General features: G+C 47.2%; 1 protein-coding gene across 1 annotated transcript in view; it reads left to right on the top strand.

Moving 5' to 3' along the window:
* The window catches only part of LOC138661758 (cytochrome P450 2H2-like), a 55,342-nt gene that overhangs the window by 20,228 nt on the left and 14,226 nt on the right, over positions 1–20,888 (top strand). The window contains exons 2-5 of the mRNA XM_069746654.1: positions 13,612–13,774; positions 15,863–16,012; positions 16,098–16,258; positions 18,593–18,769. Coding sequence (XP_069602755.1) covers positions 13,612–13,774; positions 15,863–16,012; positions 16,098–16,258; positions 18,593–18,769 — 651 coding nt within the window. The remainder of the gene's footprint in view (positions 1–13,611; positions 13,775–15,862; positions 16,013–16,097; positions 16,259–18,592; positions 18,770–20,888) is intronic.

Consider the following 20,888-nt stretch of genomic DNA (forward strand, 5'->3'; position numbering starts at 1 on the left):
TTTTGTACGTGTTGAGTTCCACGTGGGCAAGGATAAAAAGTCAGCCACCTTGTACAAATGCAGCAGTACTGCTGTACTAGGTGGCTGTTATACATAGAAACACCTGGGGGGTGGGGCCAGGTTCCCTTTAATTTCAGTTCATGTGCCTGCGTTGCGTTTGCAGGTCACATTGCCGGCTACACAGCAGAGGAACAGCTGGCGTTGCTGAACCCCACTAACACATTGGCTGGTGTTTTTCTCTGTGCAGCTAGCACTTCCGGGCAAAAACTAGCGGTGTTTGAGCCCAGGGTCAGCAGGAGGAGGAGAGGAGCAGAGTGTAGGCCGAAGCCTGCACTGGTGGCAGCTTTTGTTCTGTTGTGCCAGCGTGGCTTGTGCTGGACACGTTGCCGGCTACACAGCAGGGGAACAGCTGGCGTTGCTGAACCCCACTAACACATTGGCTGGTGTTTTTCTCTGTGCAGCTAGCACTTCCGGGCAAAAACTAGCGGTGTTTGAGCCCAGGGTCAGCAGGAGGAGGAGAGGAGCAGAGTGTAGGCCGAAGCCTACACTGGAGGCAGCTTTTGTTCTGTTGTGCCAGCGTGGCTTGTGCTGGACACGTTGCCGACTACACAGCAGGGGAACAGCTGGCGGTGCTGAACCCCACTGACACATCACCTAGTGTTTTTTCTGTGTAGACAACACTTCCAGGTGGCAACTGACAGTGTTGAAACCCAGGGAATCAAAGAGGAGCAGAGTGTAGGCCGAAGCCTGCAGTGGAGCAAGTTGAAAGGGAACCTTTAACCCCCCCCCCCCAGGCATTTGTTGCTGAAAGAGCCATCTTGTACAGCAGTAATACTGCACATGGAAAATGGTGGCTCCGAAAATTATGCTCCTTGCAAACGCTGAAGTACACACTCATATAATGTGTCCCCTCACACCGTCAAACCATCCCGGAAGTGGGACTTTCCTTTGTAATGTGACACAGCACAGCCGTCATTCCAACCCCCTTGGTGCCGGGCGCCACCTCCTCAACGTTGTTTGGTTCTGTCACGGAGCCCGCGCTGTAATGTTATCCCGTGGCCATGCACAGTTAGCGGTGCCCGTCTTCTGACATCATGTAGGTGTCAGGCTGGCAGTGCCTGTGCGTCCAAGCTGCCCGAGATCCAACCTTGCAGTGTAATCTAATGTAGTCCCACTGCGGGCCAGGGATCCATGGGCATGCGCAGTGCATATCATCGCCTCTCACTCACCTCCTTCCTGCTTCTTCAGACTGTGCGGCGTCACGGCCGTGGCATGCTATTAGGGATCAGCTGACGCCGCCTAGTCTGAAGAAGCGTGAAGAAGGGGAGTGAGAGGCTAGTATATGAACTGCGCATGGCCATGAATACCAGGCCCACTGTGGGATCACATTAGACGACACTGCGAGGTATGATTTCGGGCAGCGTGGACGCACAGGCGCAGCCAGGACGACAACAAATGATGTCAGAGGACGGGCAGCACAAACTGTGCATGGCCAAGGGATAACATAACAGCGCAGGGTCCATGATGGAATCAAACAACGCTAAGGAGGCAGCGCACGGTGCCAAGGGGGTAGCAATGACGGCTGTGCTGCGTCACATTACAAAGGAAAGTCCCACCTCCGGGACGGTTGGACGGTGTGAGGGGACACATTACATGAGTGTGTAGTTCAGCGTTTGCCAGGAGCATAATTTCAAGAGTGACCTTTCCCTTGTGCAGTATTAGTGCTGCACATGGTGGCTCTTTCAGTAACAAACGCCTGGGGGGGGGGGGACAGGTCCCCTTACATTTTAGTTGTGCCAGCGTGGCGGTCGCATGACACGTTGCCGGATACACAGCTGGGCATCAGCTGACGTTACTGAACCCCAATAACACTGGAGCGACTGTTGACTGTGCAGACAGCACTTCCAGGCACCAACTGGCGGTGTTAGAGTCCAGGGACAGCTGGAGGAGCAGATTGGAGGTATTGCCGCACACACAGCTGGGGATCAGCTGACGTTACTGAACCCCAATAACAGAGGAGCGACTGTTGACTGTGCACACAGCACTTCCAGGCACCAACTGGCGGTGTTAGAGCCCAGGGACAGCAGGAGGAGCAGATTGGAGGTATTGCCGCACACACAGCTGGGGATCAGCTGACGTTACTGAACCCCAATAACAGAGGAGCGACTGTTGACTGTGCACACAGCACTTCCAGGCACCAACTGGCGGTGTTAGAGCCCAGGGACAGCAGGAGGAGCAGAGGAACAGAGTGTAGGCCGAAGCCTGATTGGAGCAAGTTGAAAGGGAACCTTTAACCCCCCCCCAAGACGTTTGTAGCTGAAAGAGCCATCTTGTGCAGCACTAAGGATGCAAAAGGAAAAGGTGGTTCTTTTAATTATGCTCCTTGCAAACACCGAAGTAAACACTAAAAATGTGTCCCCTTATACCGTTAAACCGTCCCGGAGGTGCGAATTTCCTTCGTAATGGGACACAACACAGCTGTCATTTCTATCCCCTTGGTGCCGTGCGCTGCCTCCTCAGCGTTGTTTTAAGCTGTCACGGAGCCTGCGCTGTTCTGTTAGCCCTTGGCCATGCCCAATTAGCGCTGCCTGTCTTCTGACATAATTTGGTGTCAGGCTGTCAGTGCCTGTGCGTCCACGCTGCTCCAGATCCCACCTCGCAGTCTCGTCTAACGTAATCCCACTGTGGGCCTTGGAACCATGGGCATGCACAGTGCATATCCTCGACTCTCACTCCCCTCCTTCCCTCTTCTTCAGACTGTGCGGTGTCACGGCCGTGGCATGCTATTAGGGATCAGCTGACGGCACACAGTCTAAAGAAGGCGGAGGGAAATGAGCGAGAGCCCGAGGGGAAGATATGCACTGCGCATGCCCATGGATCCCAGGCCCGCAGTGTGACTCAATCAGAAGACACTGTGAGGCGGGATCTCGGGCAGCGCGGCCGCACAGGCGCAGCCAGCCTGACACCAAATTATGTCAGAAGACAGGCAGCGCAAATAGGGCATGCCCAAGGGATAACAGAACAGCGCAGGCTCCGTGACAGCTTAAAACAACGCTGAGGAGGCAGCGCATGGCACCAAGGGGGTAGGAATGACGGCTGTGCTGCGTCACATTACGAAGGAAAGTCCCAGCTCCGGGACAGTATAACGGTATCAGTGAACACATTTTATAAGTGTTAAGTTCTGCGTGTGCATGGAGCTAAAAAAAAAGAGCTACCTTTTCCTTGTGCAGCATTACTGCTGCACAAGATGGCTCTTTCAGTAACAAACGACGGGGGGGGGGGACAGGTTCCCTTCCACTTAGGTTGTTGTGCCAGCGTGGCGGTCGCAGGACACATTGCCGGCTACACAGCTGGGGATCAGCTGACGTTACTGAAACCCAATAACACTGGGTCGTATGTTTTTACTGTGCAGCCTGCACTTCTGAGCCGCAACTGGCGGTGTTGGAGCCCAGGAATAGCAGTTCAGGTGGTAGAAAGATGAACACAGCAGGAGACCTGGATGACACCCAATTACTTAATCAGGCAGAGGAGTGGCAAATTCCTGCGAGATCCAGGCCTGGTTCATTTTCAGGAAAGTAAGCCGGTCAACGTTATCGGAGGATAGTCGCATGCGACGGTCTGTTAGTACACCACCTGCGGCACTAAAGACACGTTCCGATAAGACACTAGCCGCAGGGCAAGCCAGCACCTCCAATGCATACTGGCTTAGCTCTGGCCATGTATCCAGCTTAGAGACCCAAAACTTGAAAGGGGAAGAGCCGTCTGGGAGTACAGTAAGAGGGCAAGCCATGTAGTCTGTCACCATCTGACGGAACCGTTGCCTCCTGCTGACTGGAGCCGCCGGTGATGGTGTAGACATTTGGGGCGGGCACACAAAAGTGTGCCAGAGTTGTGCCATACTGGGCTTGCCTTGGGCAGAGGCACTGCTTCTGCTCCCTCTTTGGGCAGAGCCTCCCCCACTGCCTCGACGCACTGAGCTGCTTTGTAAAGCACTAGCAGCACTCCTCTCAGTTGGACAGGAGAAGATGATGGAATTCACCAGTGTGTCGTGGTACTCCCGCAATTTACGCTCCCGGGTCAACGCAGGGATGAGGTTTTGGACGTTGTCCCGGTAGCGAGGATCGAGGAGGGTGAACACCCAATAATCAGGCATGTTGAGAATGTGGTCGATGCGGCGGTCGTTTCTCAGGCACTGCAGCATGAAATCCACCATGTGCTGCAGAGTGCCAACTGGCCCAGAAACGCTGTCCCCTGCTTGAGACATGATCTCTGCCCGCTCGTCATCACCCCACCCTCGCTGTACACACTGACCACTGGACAATTGTGTCGCTCCCTCCTCTGGACGGAGCTCTTCCTCCTCCATTGACTCCTCCTCATCCTCCTCACAAATTGGCCCCTGCGTACCTCTTTGTGAGGAACCACGTGGCGCTGACTCTCCAGAAGCTGATGGAAAAGGTGACTCCTCATCCTCCACCTCTTCCACAACATCATCCCTTAACCCTTGCAAAGTTTGCTGAAGCAGGCAGATAAGGGGGACAGTCATGCTGACTAGTGCATCATCTGCACTTGCCATCCGCGTGGAATAATAAAAAGGACGGAAAACCTGGCAGACGTCCTTCATAGTGGCCCACTCTGTGGTTGTGAAGTCTGATCGGCGCTGACTGCGACTTCTTTGCGCCTGATGCAGCTGGTACTCCATAACTGCTTGCTGCTCCTCACACAACCGCTCCAACATATGTAACGTGGAATTCCACCGGGTAGGTAGGTCACATATGATGCGGTGTTCCGGAAGGCGGAATCGGCGCTGCAGAGCAGCAATGCGGGATCTGGCCAAGCTGGAACGCCGCAAGTGAGCACACTCTAGGCGGACCTTGTGCAGCAGGGCATCAAGATCCGGATAGTCCCTCAGAAAACTCTGCACAACCAAATTGAGCACATGTGCCAGACATGGGTTGTGAGTGAGGTTGCCAAGGGCCAAAGCTGCCACCAGATTTCGGCCATTGTCACACACTGCCATGCCTGGCTGGAGATTCGCTGTCAGTAACCACACATCGCTCTCCTGCTTGATGGCATTCCAGAGCTCCTGCGCTGTGTGGCTTCGATGCCCCAATGAAACTAGTTTCAAGACGGCCTGCTGACGTTTGGCCACGGCTGTGCTCTTGTCGGTCATAGGTAAACGTTCACGGGTCCATGTGGAGGTGGACTGTGACGGATCCTGCAGAGAGGAATCTGAGGAACTGGTGTAAGAGGAGGAGTCGATGCGTACAGACTGGATTCCTGCAATCCTTGGAGTGGGCAGGACACGTCCTGCGCCACTCGCACGATCTGTACCTGGCTCAACAACATTAACCCAATGGGCAGTGAGGGAAACATATCGCCCCTGTCCATGCTGACTGGTCCACGCATCGGTGGTGAGGTGGACCTTGCTACTGACGGCGTTCAGTAGCGCATGTTTTATGTTTGCCTCAACATGCCTGTGCAGGGCAGGGACAGCCTGCCTGCTGAAGTAAAAGCGGCTGGGCACCTTGTACTGTGGGACTGCCAATGCCATCAAGTCACGGAAGCTGTCAGTCTCCACCAGCCTGAACGAGAGCATTTCCAGGGACAACAGTTTGGCAATGCCTGCATTCAGAGCCTGTGCTCGGGGGTGGTTGGCCGAGAATACCCGCCTTTTCTCCCATGCCTGTACTACCGATGGCTGTAGAGTAGACTGGGAGTGTGAGGATGACTGGGAAGGTGGTGCTGTGGGTGGAATTACACAAGGTCTCTGGACAACAGTGCCAGAGGTTCTTCCATGGCGATCCTGGGAGGAAGCCAAACCAGCTGTGCGTGAGCTGGAGGAAGAGGCAACACGAGCTGAAGAGGTGGTAGCTGCCGCTGTTGGTTGGCCTACAGCTTCAGTCTGTTTCTGTAACTCCACCGCGTGCCTGGTCCGCACATGTTTCCACATATTTGTGGTATTGAGGTTGCTGACATTTTTCCCTCTTTTTACTTTCTGATGACACAGCTTGCATTTGACAAAACAAATGTCATCTGCAACTGTGTCAAAAAAGGACCAGGCACTGCAAATCTTGGGAGCGCCCTTTTTGGCTTTGGAAAGAGACAGGCTCCTATCGGGTGCCAAAGTGGAGGCTACAGGCTCCGCAGTCTTCCCCCTCCCTCTCCCTCTTTGGCCCGTAAGGGGAAGCTCTTCCTCAGAGCTGCTCCCACCACCTTCCTGTTCCTCACGCCACAATGGGTCAAGGACCTCATCATCTCCACTACCCTCTGCCACCAACTGCTCCTCCTGGGTAGTCTCGGCAGCACAGTACGCATCAGAAAGCGGCACCTGAGTTTCATCATCAGATGCGTACTGCGCAGTGGTCACCGGAGGCACTGGCCCACCTGCCTCTTCAGAGTCAGAGAGAAAAAGCTGTTGGGCATCACTGCACACTGCCTCTTCTTCCATTTCTCCAATGCTGCTTGGCTGGCCCCCTGTTTCCAAGCCAAGAGATTCAGAGAACAGAAGTAGAGACGGCTCCTGTCCTGGGCTCTCTGACTGCCTGGCCAATTTGGCAGGTGGTGAAGAGACAGATGGCTGCTCTCCAGTGCTCTGTGCCTGAGAGGATGTGGCACTAACTGAAGTCGATGCCGAGGCGTTAGCTGCCATCCACCCGACAACGGCTTCAATTTGGTCTTCACGCAGCAGCGGTGCACGGCGCTCTCCGACAAAGCTGCACATGAAGGACTGTTCCCTGCTGAAACTGAGTGACGACGAGTCACCGGCGCCCGCAGCAGGCACAGAATCACCACGTCCTCTCCCTGCTCCTCTCCCTGCTCCGTGCCCACGCCCACGTGCCTTACTCCCTGCCCTCTTCATCTTGGTTGACAGATAAAGATAAGCAGAAAAGTACTAAGGCCTTAGTGTGCTTATTCCTGAAATGCTCCTCCTAACAGGTGTAAGAAACACTAATGTTGTAAAGTGTGGACTAAACTTTATTATTTTTCAAATGTGGCCTACACAAGTGTTAAGTTGTGTTTGGTGAACTTTACTTTTTTTTTGTGCAGATCGGGCTACAGAGCTAGTTTAAATCACACGGAGACCGTGCAGACAGCCGTAAACGGCGCTGCAAGGCCAAAAAACCCTCCTCTAGGTTATCCTATGTAGTGTTTTTCCACAATTTAGCTGGAGACAGGTGGAAAAACACTAATAGGAATTTTTTTTTTTAAGTTTTAAACAGGCTGCACTATTTGAAAAAAAGGAAATTGTTTTTCAAGGTATGAGGCAGTAACGCACCCTGAGCTGAATCCAACCGGCTATAGCTGCACACAGACTACAGGGCGAGCTGGGCTCACACGGAGACCGTGCAGACAGCCGTAAACAGCGCTGCAAGGCCCAAAAACCCCCCTCTAGGTTATCCTATGTAGTGTTTTTCCACAATTTAGCTGGAGACGGGTGGAAAAACACTAATAGGGAATTTTTTTTAAAATTTTTAAACAGGCTGCACTATTTGAAAAAAAGGAAAATTTTTCTCAAGGTATGAGCCAGTAACGAACCCTGAGCTGAATCCAACCGGCTATGGCTGCACACAGACTACAGGGCGAGCTGGGCTCACACGGAGACCGTGCAGACAGCCGTAAACGGCGCTGCAAGGCTCAAAAAAAACCCTCTAGGTTATCCTATGTAGTGTTTTTCCACAATTTAGCTGGAGACAGGTGGAAAAACACTAATAGGGAATTTTTTTTTTAATTTTTAAACAGGCTGCACTATTTGAAAAAAAGGAAAATTTTTCTCAAGGTATGAGCCAGTAACGAACCCTGAGCTGAATCCAACCGGCTATGGCTGCACACAGACTACAGGGCGAGCTGGGCTCACACGGAGACCGTGCAGACAGCCGTAAACGGCGCTGCAAGGCCCAAAAACCCCCCTCTAGGTTATCCTATGTAGTGTTTTTCCACAATTTAGCTGGAGACGGGTGGAAAAACACTAATAGGAAATTTGAGAAAAAATGTGCAGCAGGCTGCACTATGAGCAAAAAAGGACGACTGTGTGAGGCAGTGTGAACCCCCCCTGAGCTGAATACAACCGGGTATATGGCTGCACACAGACTACAGAGTGAGCTGCACACACACACACACACAGAGACCTTGCAGAACGCTGTTAAAACAGCGCTGCAAGGCAAGAGCAAGGTGAACAGTGAAGAACACACAGCGTTTTGCTAAATTAGCCTTTGGAAAGGAAAATAAAGCAATTAGCTAGCTCAACTGGCCCTCAGTTAGAACACAGCGTCCTGTCCCTAACTGAAATCACAGCAGAGTGAGCGCAAAATGGCGGCAGCGTTTTTTATAGTGCAGAGTGACATCATTTCAGCAGCCAATCACAGCCTTGCCAGTACTTACATGCCCACCATGCTAAACAGGATGTGCCCACACTTCCAATCATTCCTCATTGGCTGCTGCGTTCAGTTTGAATTCTGGGAACTTCCGATTCCGGTATCCGATACGCGGGAAGTATCGGAATTCGGTATCGGAATTCCGATACCGCAAATATCGGCCGATACCCGATACTTGCGGTATCGGAATGCTCAACACTAATCATGAGCTGTACCACGCCTTCACCATACTTTTCTCTTTCCATCATTCTGGTAGAGGTTGATCTTGGTTTCATCTGTCCAAAGAATGTTCTTCCAGAACTGTGCTGGCTTTTTTTTAGCAAAGTCCAGTCTAGCATTTTTATTCTTGATGCATACGAGTGGCTTGCACCGTGCTGTGAACCCTCTGCATTTACTTTCATGCAGTCTTCTCTTCATGGTAGATTTGGATATTGATACGCCGACCTCCTGGAGAGTGTTGGTCACTTGGTTGGCTGTTGTGAAGGGGTTTCTCTTCACCATGGAGATTATTCTGCGATCATCCACCACTCTTGTTTTCCTTGAGCGCCCAGGTCTTTTTGCATTGATGAGTTCACCAGTGCTTTCTTTCTCAGGATGTACCAAACTGTAGATTTTGCCACTCCTAGTATTGTAGCAATTTCTCGGATAGGTTTTTTCTGTTCTCACAGGTTAAGGATGGCTTGTTTCGCCTGCACGGAGAGCTCCTTTGACCACATGTTTACTTCACAGCAAAACCTTCCAAATGCAAGCACCACACCTAGGGCCGTATTTAGAGTTTCTGCTGCCCTAGGCACTTTTAGCGCTGCCTCCCCCATTGGTGAGTATGACACTATCGGCAGTGACTTTGGCAAGAATCACTGATGTGAAAGTCGCCTTTTGCAGCAGATCGGGCAGTTTTTCTGCATCTGCCGTGTAACAGATCATTTACGGCAACACTGCGTTCGGCCTCATTCATTCCCCATGGGATTTGTGGCACTTGCTGTGATCTGGCAAATGCGATACCATATTTTAGGCCATGCCTCTGACCACACCCATTTCACAACTAGTCACACCCATATCCAACCACACCCATTTAGCACTGCTGATCACACTGTTTCATACACAATAATTATAAACAAAAATAAATATGGCCACACAGTGCTCCATACTGTACAATGGCCACACATGATGCTCCATACTGTATAATGGCCACACATGATGCTCCATACTGTATAATGGCTGTTGTGAATTCCGCTCTTGGGCTCCCTCCGGTGGTTGTAAGTGGCACTTTTGTGAGTTCTGCTCTTGGGCTCCCTCTTGTGGTTTCTAGTGGTATGGCTGCTCCTTGGAGTTAGCTGTCATCAGCTGCCTCCACTTATCGTCTCTTCTGCTCGGCTATTTAGGCCTGGCTCTTCCTTCAGCCAGTGCCACTTGTAAATGGTTCCTGGTTGGATTCACATCTCTTTGGAGTTCCCTGTTATCCTGACCAGTTCAGCAAAGCTAAGTTTTTGCTTGCTCTTTTCTGTCCATAGATTGTGGACTTATCCATTCTGTGCTTTCTGTTTGTCCAGCTTATCAGTGTGAATTTATTCTGTCTTGCTGGAAGCTCTGGGAACAAGATTTGCCCTCCACACCTTTAGTCAGGTGTGGAGATTTTTTTTGTAAACTCTGCATGGATTTTTGTAGTGTTTTATACTGACTGCACAGTATTCCATCCTGTCCTATCTATTTAGCTAGACTGGCCTCCTGTGCTCATCCTGGTTTCATTCTGTGTATGTCTTTTCCCTCTCCACTCACAGTCATTATTTGTGGGGGGCTAATCTATCCTTTGGGGATTTTCTCTGAGGCAAGATAGCTTTCCTGCTTCTTTCTTTAGGGGTAGTTAGCTCTTAGGCTATGACGAGATGCCTAGGGAGAGTTAGGAGCATTCCACGGCTACTTCTAGTGTTGTGTTGAGCTTAGGGACTGCGGTCAGTACAGTTACCACTTCCTTCAGAGCTCGTTCCATGTTGCTCCTAGACCACCGTATCATAACAAATGGCCCCACATGATGCTCCATACTGTATAATGGCCCCACATGATGCTCCATACTGTATAATGGCCCCACATGATGCTCCATACTGTATAATGGCCCCACATGATGCTCCATACTGTATAATGGCCCCACATGATGCTCAATACTGTATAATGGCCCCACATGATGCTCCATACTGTATAATGGCCACACATGATGCTTCATACTGTATAATGGCCACACATGATGCTCCATACTGTATAATGGCCACACATGATGCTCCATACTGTATATTGGCCCCACATGATGCTCAATACTGTATAATGGCCCCACATGATGCTCCATACTGTATAATGGCCACACATGATGCTCCATACTGTATAATGGCCACACATGATGCTCCATACTGTATAATGGCCACACATGATGCTCCATACTGTATAATGGCCACACATGATGCTCCATACTGTATAATGGCCACACATGATGCTTCATATTGTATAATGGCCACATATGATGCTCCATACTGTATAATGGCCACACATGATGCTCTATACTGTATAATGGCCACACATGATGCTCCATACTGTATAATGGCCACACATGATGCTCCATACTGTATAATGGCCACACATGATGCTCCATACTGTATAATGACCCCACATGATGCTCAATACTGAATAATGCCCCCCTCCCATCTTGTATGCATGGCTCATATTCCCCCCCTCCTCCTGTATGCATAGCTCATATTCCCCCCCTCCTGTATGATGGCACATATCCCCCCTCCTGTATGCATGGCTCATATCCCCCCTCCTGTATGCATGGCTCATAATCCCCCCCTCCTGTATGCATGGCTCATAATCCCCCCCTCCTGTATGCATGGCTCATAATCCCCCCCTGTATGCATGGCTCATAATTCCCCCACACCTCCCGTATGCATGGCTCATATTCCACCCCCCCTCCTGTATGCATGGCTCATAATCCCCCCTCCTGTATGCATGGCTCATAATCCCCCCCTCCTGTATGCATGGCTCATAATCCCCCCCTTCCCACCTCCTGTATGCATGGCTCATATTCCACCCCCACCTGTATGCATGGCTCATATTCCACCACCACCCCCTCCAGTATGCATGGCTCATATTCCACCACCGTCCCCATCCTGTATGCATGTCTCATAATCCCCCCCTCCTGTATGCATGGCTCATAATCCCCCCTTTATGCATGGCTCATAATCCCCCCCACCTCCTGTATGCATGGCTCATATTCCACCCCCCCCCTTGTATGCATGGCTCATAATCCCCCCTCCTGTATGCATGGCTCATAATCCCCCCCACCTCCTGTATGCATGGCTCATATTCCACCCCCACCTGTATGCATGGCTCATATTCCACCACCACCCCCTCCTGTATGCATGGCTCATATTCCACCACCACCCCCTCCTGTATGCATGGCTCATAATTCCCCCCCTGTATGCATAGCTCATATCCCCCCTCCTGTAGGCATGGCTCATATTCCCCCTCCTCCTGTATGCATGGCTCATAATTCCCCCCCACCTCTTGTATGCATGGTTCATATTCCCCCTTCTATACATGGCTCATCTCTCCACCCTCCTGCTCCTTCTACCATCTTGCATGGCTCGGCTTAACGTCCTCTTTCGATCCCCCGTCCCCTGTCCCTCATACTCACCTGTCCGTCCCACACCACGCAGCCATCCCTTTGGCTCTGTCCCGACTCCCGATGCAGCACTTTCTTCCTGAGTGAGCGGTCAGGTGGTACCGCTCATTAAGGTCATGAATATGCGCATATTTATGACCTTAATGAGCGGTACCACCTGACCGCTCACTCAGGACGCTACAGACGCTGAGACCAGGCATCGCTGGAGCAGGGTGAGTATTGTCTTCAAGGAGGGGGGGGGTGGGAGGCAGGCAGGCGGGCGGGGCGGTCGGTCGGGAAGTGACCCAGGACTTTATGTAAAAAATAACAAAAAAGGAAACCTTGCTCAGGTGCCACCCCCCGCATCGTCCCCGCCCTAGGCATGTGCCCTCAAGAGCCTAGTGGCAAATACGGCCCTGACCACACCTCAAATCAACTCCAGGCCTTTTATCTGCTTAATTGAGAATGACATAACAAAGGGATTGCCCACACCTGTCCATGAAATAGCCTTGGAGTCAATTGTCCAATTATTTTTTGGTCCCTTTAAAAACAGGGTGGCACATGTTAAGGAGCTGAAACTCCTAAACCCTTCATCCAATTTTAATGTGGATACCCTCAAATGAAAGCTGAAAGTCTGAACTTCAACTGCATCTGAATTGTTTTGTTTAAAATTCATTGTGGTAATGTCTATAACCAAAATTAGAAAAATGTTCTCTGTCCAAATATATGGACCTAACTGTATGTTTTACAGCTGTTCCATTGGGATCCCCACCGGAAGAGGGAAGCACCTCCAAATGTTCTTTTCTCACATTTCCCTTTGGAGTCGTGAATAGAATAGGACTACCTCAACTCCACATGAATCTGAAGGGCAGCAAGCCACAAGGTTGGATCCCAACATGCTACTTAGATTCAGCACAGCTTTATGCCTATCCTGCACAACCTCTACAGTTGAGCACATATATTTATATGTCATTTATTGCACTTAGGTAGGGCTCTCTTGTTTTCTCTCCCCTTACCTCAGGCTCCTGCCAAAACCCCAATATACTATTAAAAATCTACAATAATTGATGGTCCTTTTGGAGCTTTTGCATTGGGGCCCACAAGCTTTTAGTTACACCACTGTTAATACACATGGGTTATTTGTAGTCTTTAACTGAAGACACATAATTAGGAAATTGACATTATCATAAATAACTCAATTCTTTCCTAATTTTAGCACAAATATTTGCCATTTTTCTTTAATAAATCATCACTAATTTGATTCAGTGACACTAAGGCTTTGAAGACTTTTTAGGAACTCTGATTATGGCTTCATATTGTGTACTTTTGGCTTTTTTTGGTCAAGAGAAAGACCAGCAAACTGATAGCTGGATACAATCAAGATAATGGTGGAGAAGACCCTGGTGGACCTATCTACACGTGCACAAGATTCATCTTCCTGCAAATTGTACATCCTTTAAGTTGCCATGGCTAAAGATTGAGCCAAAGGCCATTAAATAATAATAATAATAATTACTTTGGCATTTTTACTCAGTTTATTCATTTTTTAGTTTTTCGTCTTCTCATCTTGATTTATTTTCTTTGCTTTTGCAGCTGAGTGAGAAATATGGCCCTGTGTACACATTCCAAGTTGCTAACCTCAACTCAGTTGTAATAGTAGGATATGACACAGTAAAGGAAGCTCTCATCGACTGTGGCGACGCATTTAATGACAGGGGAATAATTGAGATTATCTCTGTCCTGTTTGGTGACCATGGTGAGTAGGACATATGTTATCTTTGAACTGTATGTAAATGTATGTACGTATTTTGAACAATTTTAGCCAGTTTTTACGATGTAGATTGTTTAGTATAATTTTTACTACTGTTCTAATATTTTTAGATTGGCTGAGGAACACTGTGAGCCCCACCGCCTCCATGAGCTTCAGGCATTCGGCTTTGGCATAGGTCTGAAGGCCAAATGCTTCATGCCTGGACAACTTCTGCCTGCGTTCCTCAGGGGTGTGCCTGAAGAAACCTCACACAATCCGTGCTAGAAGTCTGAGTGCCTGTAAGGTCGTGGTAAAGGTTGTTAGGTTTCTTTTTAAAGAAACAGTTGCATACTGTAAGGTTTATGATTGATAGTAGCAGCTGAACCTCAGGGGTGGTGGCAGTGATGGCACTTTCTGGTCACAATTTGTATTAGTAACGCGTAAACATTCTAGAACTTTGCACCACAAACCTTCACACAAACAAACCATTTGGCTTCAGTCTTACGAATGTTAACTTTACAGAGTCCTGTAAGTTATTGTGACTTTCTTACAGACTGTAAAGTTTTAAAAGGTTTTATGGTTTTGGAAAACTCCTAACTCCTGGCTGACGTTAGCTTTTTTTTTAAAAAAAGTATCCTCTCCAGGTGAAGCAGAGATTTTTCAGAGCTAACATCATCCAAGGTTAACATCATTCACAGTCCACATGACTTCAGTGACAGCCAACTAGAAGCTGTCCCTTCCAAAAAAATATGACTATTCCAGCCACACTGGATCATGTATGGTTCTTTTTGTGGTGCATCCTGTAAAACAGGAATTAGAGAGCTATGGGACACTGAAGATGCTCTACTAGAAATCTATGTTTAAATTGACAAAAAGGGTGTTACTAATTTGGGTGTGTCCTTACACACTCTAAAACTGTCTAGCCAGTGATGACAGATTATGTAGGGGTAATAAAATAATTTAAATTATTTCCAAATTTATAGGAGAAATAACATAGAAATGGCACAATGGAGAGGTGTAAGAAAACATTATCCAAAGTAGTTATTTCACCAAAAATTTATGTAGTTTAATACAGACATGTCAGAAGCAGAAATGTGTTCCTTTTTTGGTTTGGGGTAGGATGTTTAGATGCCATAAGGAGTGGTCCTTTGATAAAGACCCCTCTATTAGACAAGAGACAATCAATATTTGCCACTGCTGATAAAACTCTCCAGCAATAGATAATTGGTTGGTCAGCAAAATAATTGAGGCTGACCAAATGGGTCCTTCTCTGAAAGGGACATCACATTAATATAGCTTTATTATTATTATTATTATTATTTATTGTTATAGCGCCATTTATTCCATGACGCTTTACATGTGAGGAGGGGTATACATAATAAAAACAAGTACAATAATCTTAAACAATACAAGTCATAACTGGTACAGGAGGAGTGAGGACCCTGCCCGTGAGGGCGCACAATCTACAAGGGATGGGTGAGAATACAGTAGGTGAGGATAGAGCTGGTCATGCAGCGGTTTGGTCGATCGGTGGTTACTGCAGGTTGTAGGCTTGTCGGAAGAGGTGAGTCTTCAGGTTTTTTTGGAAGGTTTCGATGGTAGCTGAGAGTCTGATGTGTTGTGATAGAGGGTTCCAGAGTAGGGGTGATATGCCAGAGAAATCTTGTATACGATTGTGGGAAGAGGAGATAAGAAAGGAGTAGAGAAAGAGGTCTTGTGAGGATCGGAGGTTGCGTGTAGGTAAGTACTGGGAGACGAGGTCACAGATGTATGGAGGAGACAGGTTGTGGATGGCTTTGTACGTCATGGTTAGGGTTTTGTACTGGAGTCTCTGGGCAATGGGGAGCCAGTGAAGGGATTGACAGAGGGGAGAGGCCGGGGAATAGCGGGGGGACAGGTGGATTAGTCGGGCAGCATCTTGTATCATAACTTTAGAGCATAGCCTGGCGACTCAACATGTTCCTGTAATATTTTGACAGGTAGCTTAAAGATATTTGTAATTTTTCGACAAAACAAAATATTTGTCTCCAAAATATGAAACTAATCAGGAGCTAGCCTGAAACTGGTGCTGATTCTTTCTCTACCATGTTCTAGGGATTGTTATGAGCAATGGTGAGAGGTGGAAAGCGATGAGACGATTCTCTCTGATGACCTTGAGAAATTTAGGAATGGGCAAGAGGAGTGTTGAAACGAGGATCCAAGAGGAGGCCCAGTGTCTTACAGAAAGGATTATGCAAAACATTGGTGAGTAAAAACTAAAGTCATGTTTTTGCATTCACAATCAACTTATTGATACCCTGTAAGCTTTTATAAATTACTTTAATTTCAGATGCATCATTTAACCCAACATATATTCTTGGACTTGCTGTTTCTAATGTTATATGTTCTATTGTGTTTGGTGAGCGATATGACTACGAGGACAAGAAATTTCTGAAGCTTTTATCTTATAACAGAGAAATCTTCAAACGGCTGAATTCTTTCGCTGGCCAGGTACATATATTTTATGATTCACAACCACCCACCTTCTTGGGTAATATTGCAATATGCCTTTGTCACCACAAAAATAGCAATATAATTAGTGACACTTGTCAAAATATTGAGGGCTCGATTCATTATTTGCATTTATTTTTAAGTTAAAAAATTAAAAACGATATTTATTTTTGTCTTTTACCCTTTATGTGACTTTTAGAGCAAAATGTCTCATATCACGCTAAGATTTTGCAAAATGTGCACAAAATTTTCAGGAGTACAAAAAATCACTCCATGGGGACTGGGATACATTTGTTCAAAAATTGTTAAAAAGAGACAGTTGATGAATTATTTGGAAACTTCTGTAAAACACAAACTACAATCACAATGGCAAACATAATGAAGAAGGCAAATATGTATAAAATAAATTTATAACAAAAAGAAAATTAAAAGATTTTGGCGCAAATCAAAAACAGGCTAAAAACCACAAAAAAAGGATAAAAATGGTGCACTGGCAATATTAATTTGGGACATGTGAGATTAAAACGTTATTCTTGAGCTGCCCTTTCTATAAAAGCTGGCAAGATTAGATTGGTATTTGAGCACTTGGACAGTCCACAAGGGCCCTTTACCACAACGGGTCCATAGGTTCCAGATAATTTAGTGCACTCATGAAAGTGCAGCGCCCCAGGGTCCTGGTCATTGCAGTAATATCGTTCTCCTCTAGGGGGGAGTGATGTTACATTTGAAGGCAATAAAGGAGATCTCTTTACCAGGTAACACCAACACACAACATATTTCACACTTCAGTCCACCAGGGGGAGCTATGCTCCTATTTCTTAGGGCACTCTTCACAATTAGGTAAAACTGGTGGTCTGGAAAGGAAGTTAGGCAGAAACTGGCTGGGTTTCACCCAGTTAGCTGCTATCTGAGCTCAGGTAGTTGGTCCCTGACAGGGATGGGATCCTGTCAGAGGCCTGGACAGAAGGCCACGGAGCTGCGCCTGCCCCACGTGTGGCAGTTCCTAAGAAAGAGACACGAACAGAGAACTGTATTGTAGAGAGTGAGAAGAAGTCATAGCAAAAGGAGAGGAAACTAGAAGCAGTTCTGCCCTACACAGGCTGCCTCCTTCTCATGTGCAGGGTCCGGTAGCCGGAACACCGAGGGAGCAACAGTTCTCTATGCCTTGCTCCAGAGACTGGCAGGACAGCTAATTTCATGTTACCTGCCTGCCCTATACCCAGGAGGCACGGTGGCAACTTTTGGGGGCTGGGGCATGCTAGATTCCCTCTAAAAAAGCCTCAGGCCAACAGTCATACGGGTTTGTCCTATCCATCCAGGGGACAGAGAGAGACACAACATCTAGAACATCTACAATAGTTGTGTGGACCTTATGAGAGGCTCAGCAATGAGGTACTACAACACTCAGGCGCTAGAGGAAGGCTACTGATTTCCACCTGGATAGGGGGACTCTGGATTTGCCTTCAAACTGTCCGGACTCTGCCTGCCCTGTGATCTGGTGCTCTGGACTGTGGATGCTGAAGTCTTCAGTAAAAAGGTAAAGAGACTGCAATCTTGTGTCCTCGTTCTTCACTGCGCCTCTCACCATCCACCATCTACACACTGGGAACCCCTGGGGACATACTTCACCTGTGGGAAGGTATACCATCTAGCTGCCATAACATCACCCCAGCGGACCCCTAAGCAGCGTCAGTCATCCTGACCGAATACTACAGGTGGCATCACGAACATTTCCCCTTTAAAGACCTTTCCCTTTTTACAATGGACCTCCCGAGGGCCACGGACCGGGTCAGCCACCGTGACATCCCCCTTGAGAACCGAAGGACCCGGTACCGAGTACCCCACTGCCCTATGGGGGTGCTCCAAAAGTTTCCACAAGGATGCCATAAATCTTTGACCATTTACAGCACTTGCAAAAGTTTAAGTGATAGAACTGATAAGAATGTAACAAAGAATAATGAGGGTTTTAGACCAATCATGGTTGTACTGGTTAGTAAGGGGATGATGATCTTTGTTATTCTGGGGATAAGATCACTTTCATTCTCCATAGTTCTGGTGAAAAGACAAACCAAGCAGTTGATGATAAGCAAAACCAGACAGCTAAATGGGAAGAGCTGGATTCTTAGAGAACAACAACAAAACATAATTTGGGTCTAAAACCAATATTGATATTGTTTGTCCAATCTTTCTGTAGAACCGTCTTGGCAGAGATTAAAATTACATATAATTTAAAAAGGGATTATTTAAAAATATGTGTTTTTAAAAAGTTGAAGATGTTCCTTTTTCCATTTTATAAACCACATTAGGAGATGAATAAAGTTAATTATTTTACAGCTTCTTGGAATGTTTCCACGTTTGATGAAATGTCTTCCTGGGCCACACCAGAAGATCTTATCAAATAATATCAAGTTGAAAAAGTTTGTCAAGGAAATGATAAAAGCACATAAAGACACCTTTGATGAGAGTTGCCCACGAGATCTCATTGACTTCTTCCTCCTAAAAATAGAAGAGGTAGGCTAGAACATGTTGACTATGTCTAGAGGGGTTTACAAAAGGCAGAATGTGCCCTCGGTACTAAGTCAGGTCAATCTACTTGGCCAGAGTATATGGTTTAGATGGCTTAGATAGACGGTTCAGATACGTAAGCCATGTAAACTCTTCTCTACCAGGATTCTTCCTCTAGGTTGATGGAAAACTAATTTACGGATCTGCTTAACACAAGATGACTTGTCAAATCACTGATAAAAGATAAATGGTTTGGAAATGTGTGCAGCAAGTACCTGATAGTCATTTTTAGGGTTGAGCGAAACGGGTCGAACATTTTCAAAAGTCGCCGACTTTTGGCGAAGTCGAGTTTCATAAAACCCGATCCGACCCCTGTGCGTGGTCGGCCATGCGGTACGCGACTTTCGCGCCAAAGTCGCGTTTCAATGACGCGAAAAGCGCCATTTCTCAGCCAATGAAGGTAAACGCAGAGTGTGGGCAGCGTGATGACATAGGTCCTGGTCCCCACCATCTTAGAGAAGGGCATTGCAGTGATTGGCTTGCTGTCTGCGGCGTCACAGGGGCTATAAAGGGGAGTTCCCGCCGACCGCCATGTTACTGCTGCTGATCTGAGCTTAGGGAGAGGTTGCTGCCGCTTCGTCAGAAGCAGGGATAGCGTTAGGCAGGGTCCATTAACCACAAAACCGCTTGTGCTGTAGCGATTTCCACTGCCCAACACCACCTTCGGTGTGCAGGGACAGTGGAAGCTCCTTTTTTTTTTTTTTTCCTCAGCGCTGTAGCTCATTGGGCTGCCCTAGAAGGCTCCCTGATAGCTGCATTGCTGTGTGTACGCCGCTGTGCAAACCAACTGCTTTTTTAAAAGCACAAATCCTCTTGTTCCTTCCTTTCTGCACAGCTATCTTGTTTGTTTGTCCACACTTTTTATTTAATTTGTGCATCAGTCCACTCCTTATTGCTGCCTGCCATACCTGGCTGAGATTACTGCAGGGAGATAGTAATTGAAGGACAGTTCCTTTTTTTTTTTTTTTGTGGGAGATTAAGATTGACATTTCTGCTAGAGTGCCATCTCTGTCTGTGTCATCTCTCACTCAGTGGGCCATAGAAAGCCTATTTATTTTTTTGCTTGATTTGGGTTCCAAAATCTACCAGAAAAAATCACAACATCAATCAGGGGGAGAAAAATATTGGCCTCAGGGCTTGTGTGCCACTCCTTACTCCTGTGTGTGCCATCTCTCACTCAGTGGGCCATAGAAAGCCTATTAATTTTTTTGCTTGATTTGGGTTCTAAATTCTACCTGAAAAAATCAATAAATCAATCAGTGGGAGATTAATATTGGCCTTTGGGCTTGTGTGCCAGTCCTAAGCGTGCCATCTCTCTCTCTCTCAGATAGTGGGCCATAGAAAGCCTATTTTTTTATTATTTTATTGGGTTTATAAATTTTCCCTGGAAAAAAAAAAAAGTGGGAGATTAATATTGGCCTCTGGGCTTGTGTGCCAGTCCTGAGCGTGCCATCTCTCTCACAAATAGTGGGCCATAGAAAGCCTATTTATTTTTTTGGTTGATTTGGGTTCATAATTCTACCTGAAAAAATCAATCAATCAATCAGTGGGAGATTAATATTGGCCTTTGTGCTTGTGTGCCAGTCCTAAGCGTGCCATTTCTCTCTCTCAGATAGTGGGCCATAGAAAGCCTATTTATTATTATTTTTTTTATTGGGTTTATAAATTTTCCCTGGAAAAAAAAAATGGGAGATTAATATTGGCCTCTGGGCTTGTGTGCCAGTCCTGAGCGTGCCATCTCTCTCACAAATAGTGGGCCATAGAAAGCCTATTAATTTTTTTGCTTGATTTGGGTTCCAAAATCTACCAAAAAAAATCACTAAATCAATCAGTGGGAGATTAATATTGGCCTCTGGGCTTGTGTGCCACTCCTGACTCCTGTGAGCGTCATCTGTCACTCAGTGGGCCCTAGAAAGCCTATTTTTTGTTTTATTTGTTTTCTAAATTCTCCCTGAAACAATCATTTTATTTTCTTTGGTTTCTAAATTATTCCTGAAAAAAATCATTTTTTTTGTATTTTTTTTTCTCTCAAGTCTCCCTGAAAAAAAAAAAAAAAAAAAAATCT

The sequence above is a fragment of the Ranitomeya imitator genome, chromosome 2 (assembly GCF_032444005.1).
Source record: "Ranitomeya imitator isolate aRanImi1 chromosome 2, aRanImi1.pri, whole genome shotgun sequence".
Classification (NCBI taxonomy): domain Eukaryota; kingdom Metazoa; phylum Chordata; class Amphibia; order Anura; family Dendrobatidae; genus Ranitomeya; species Ranitomeya imitator.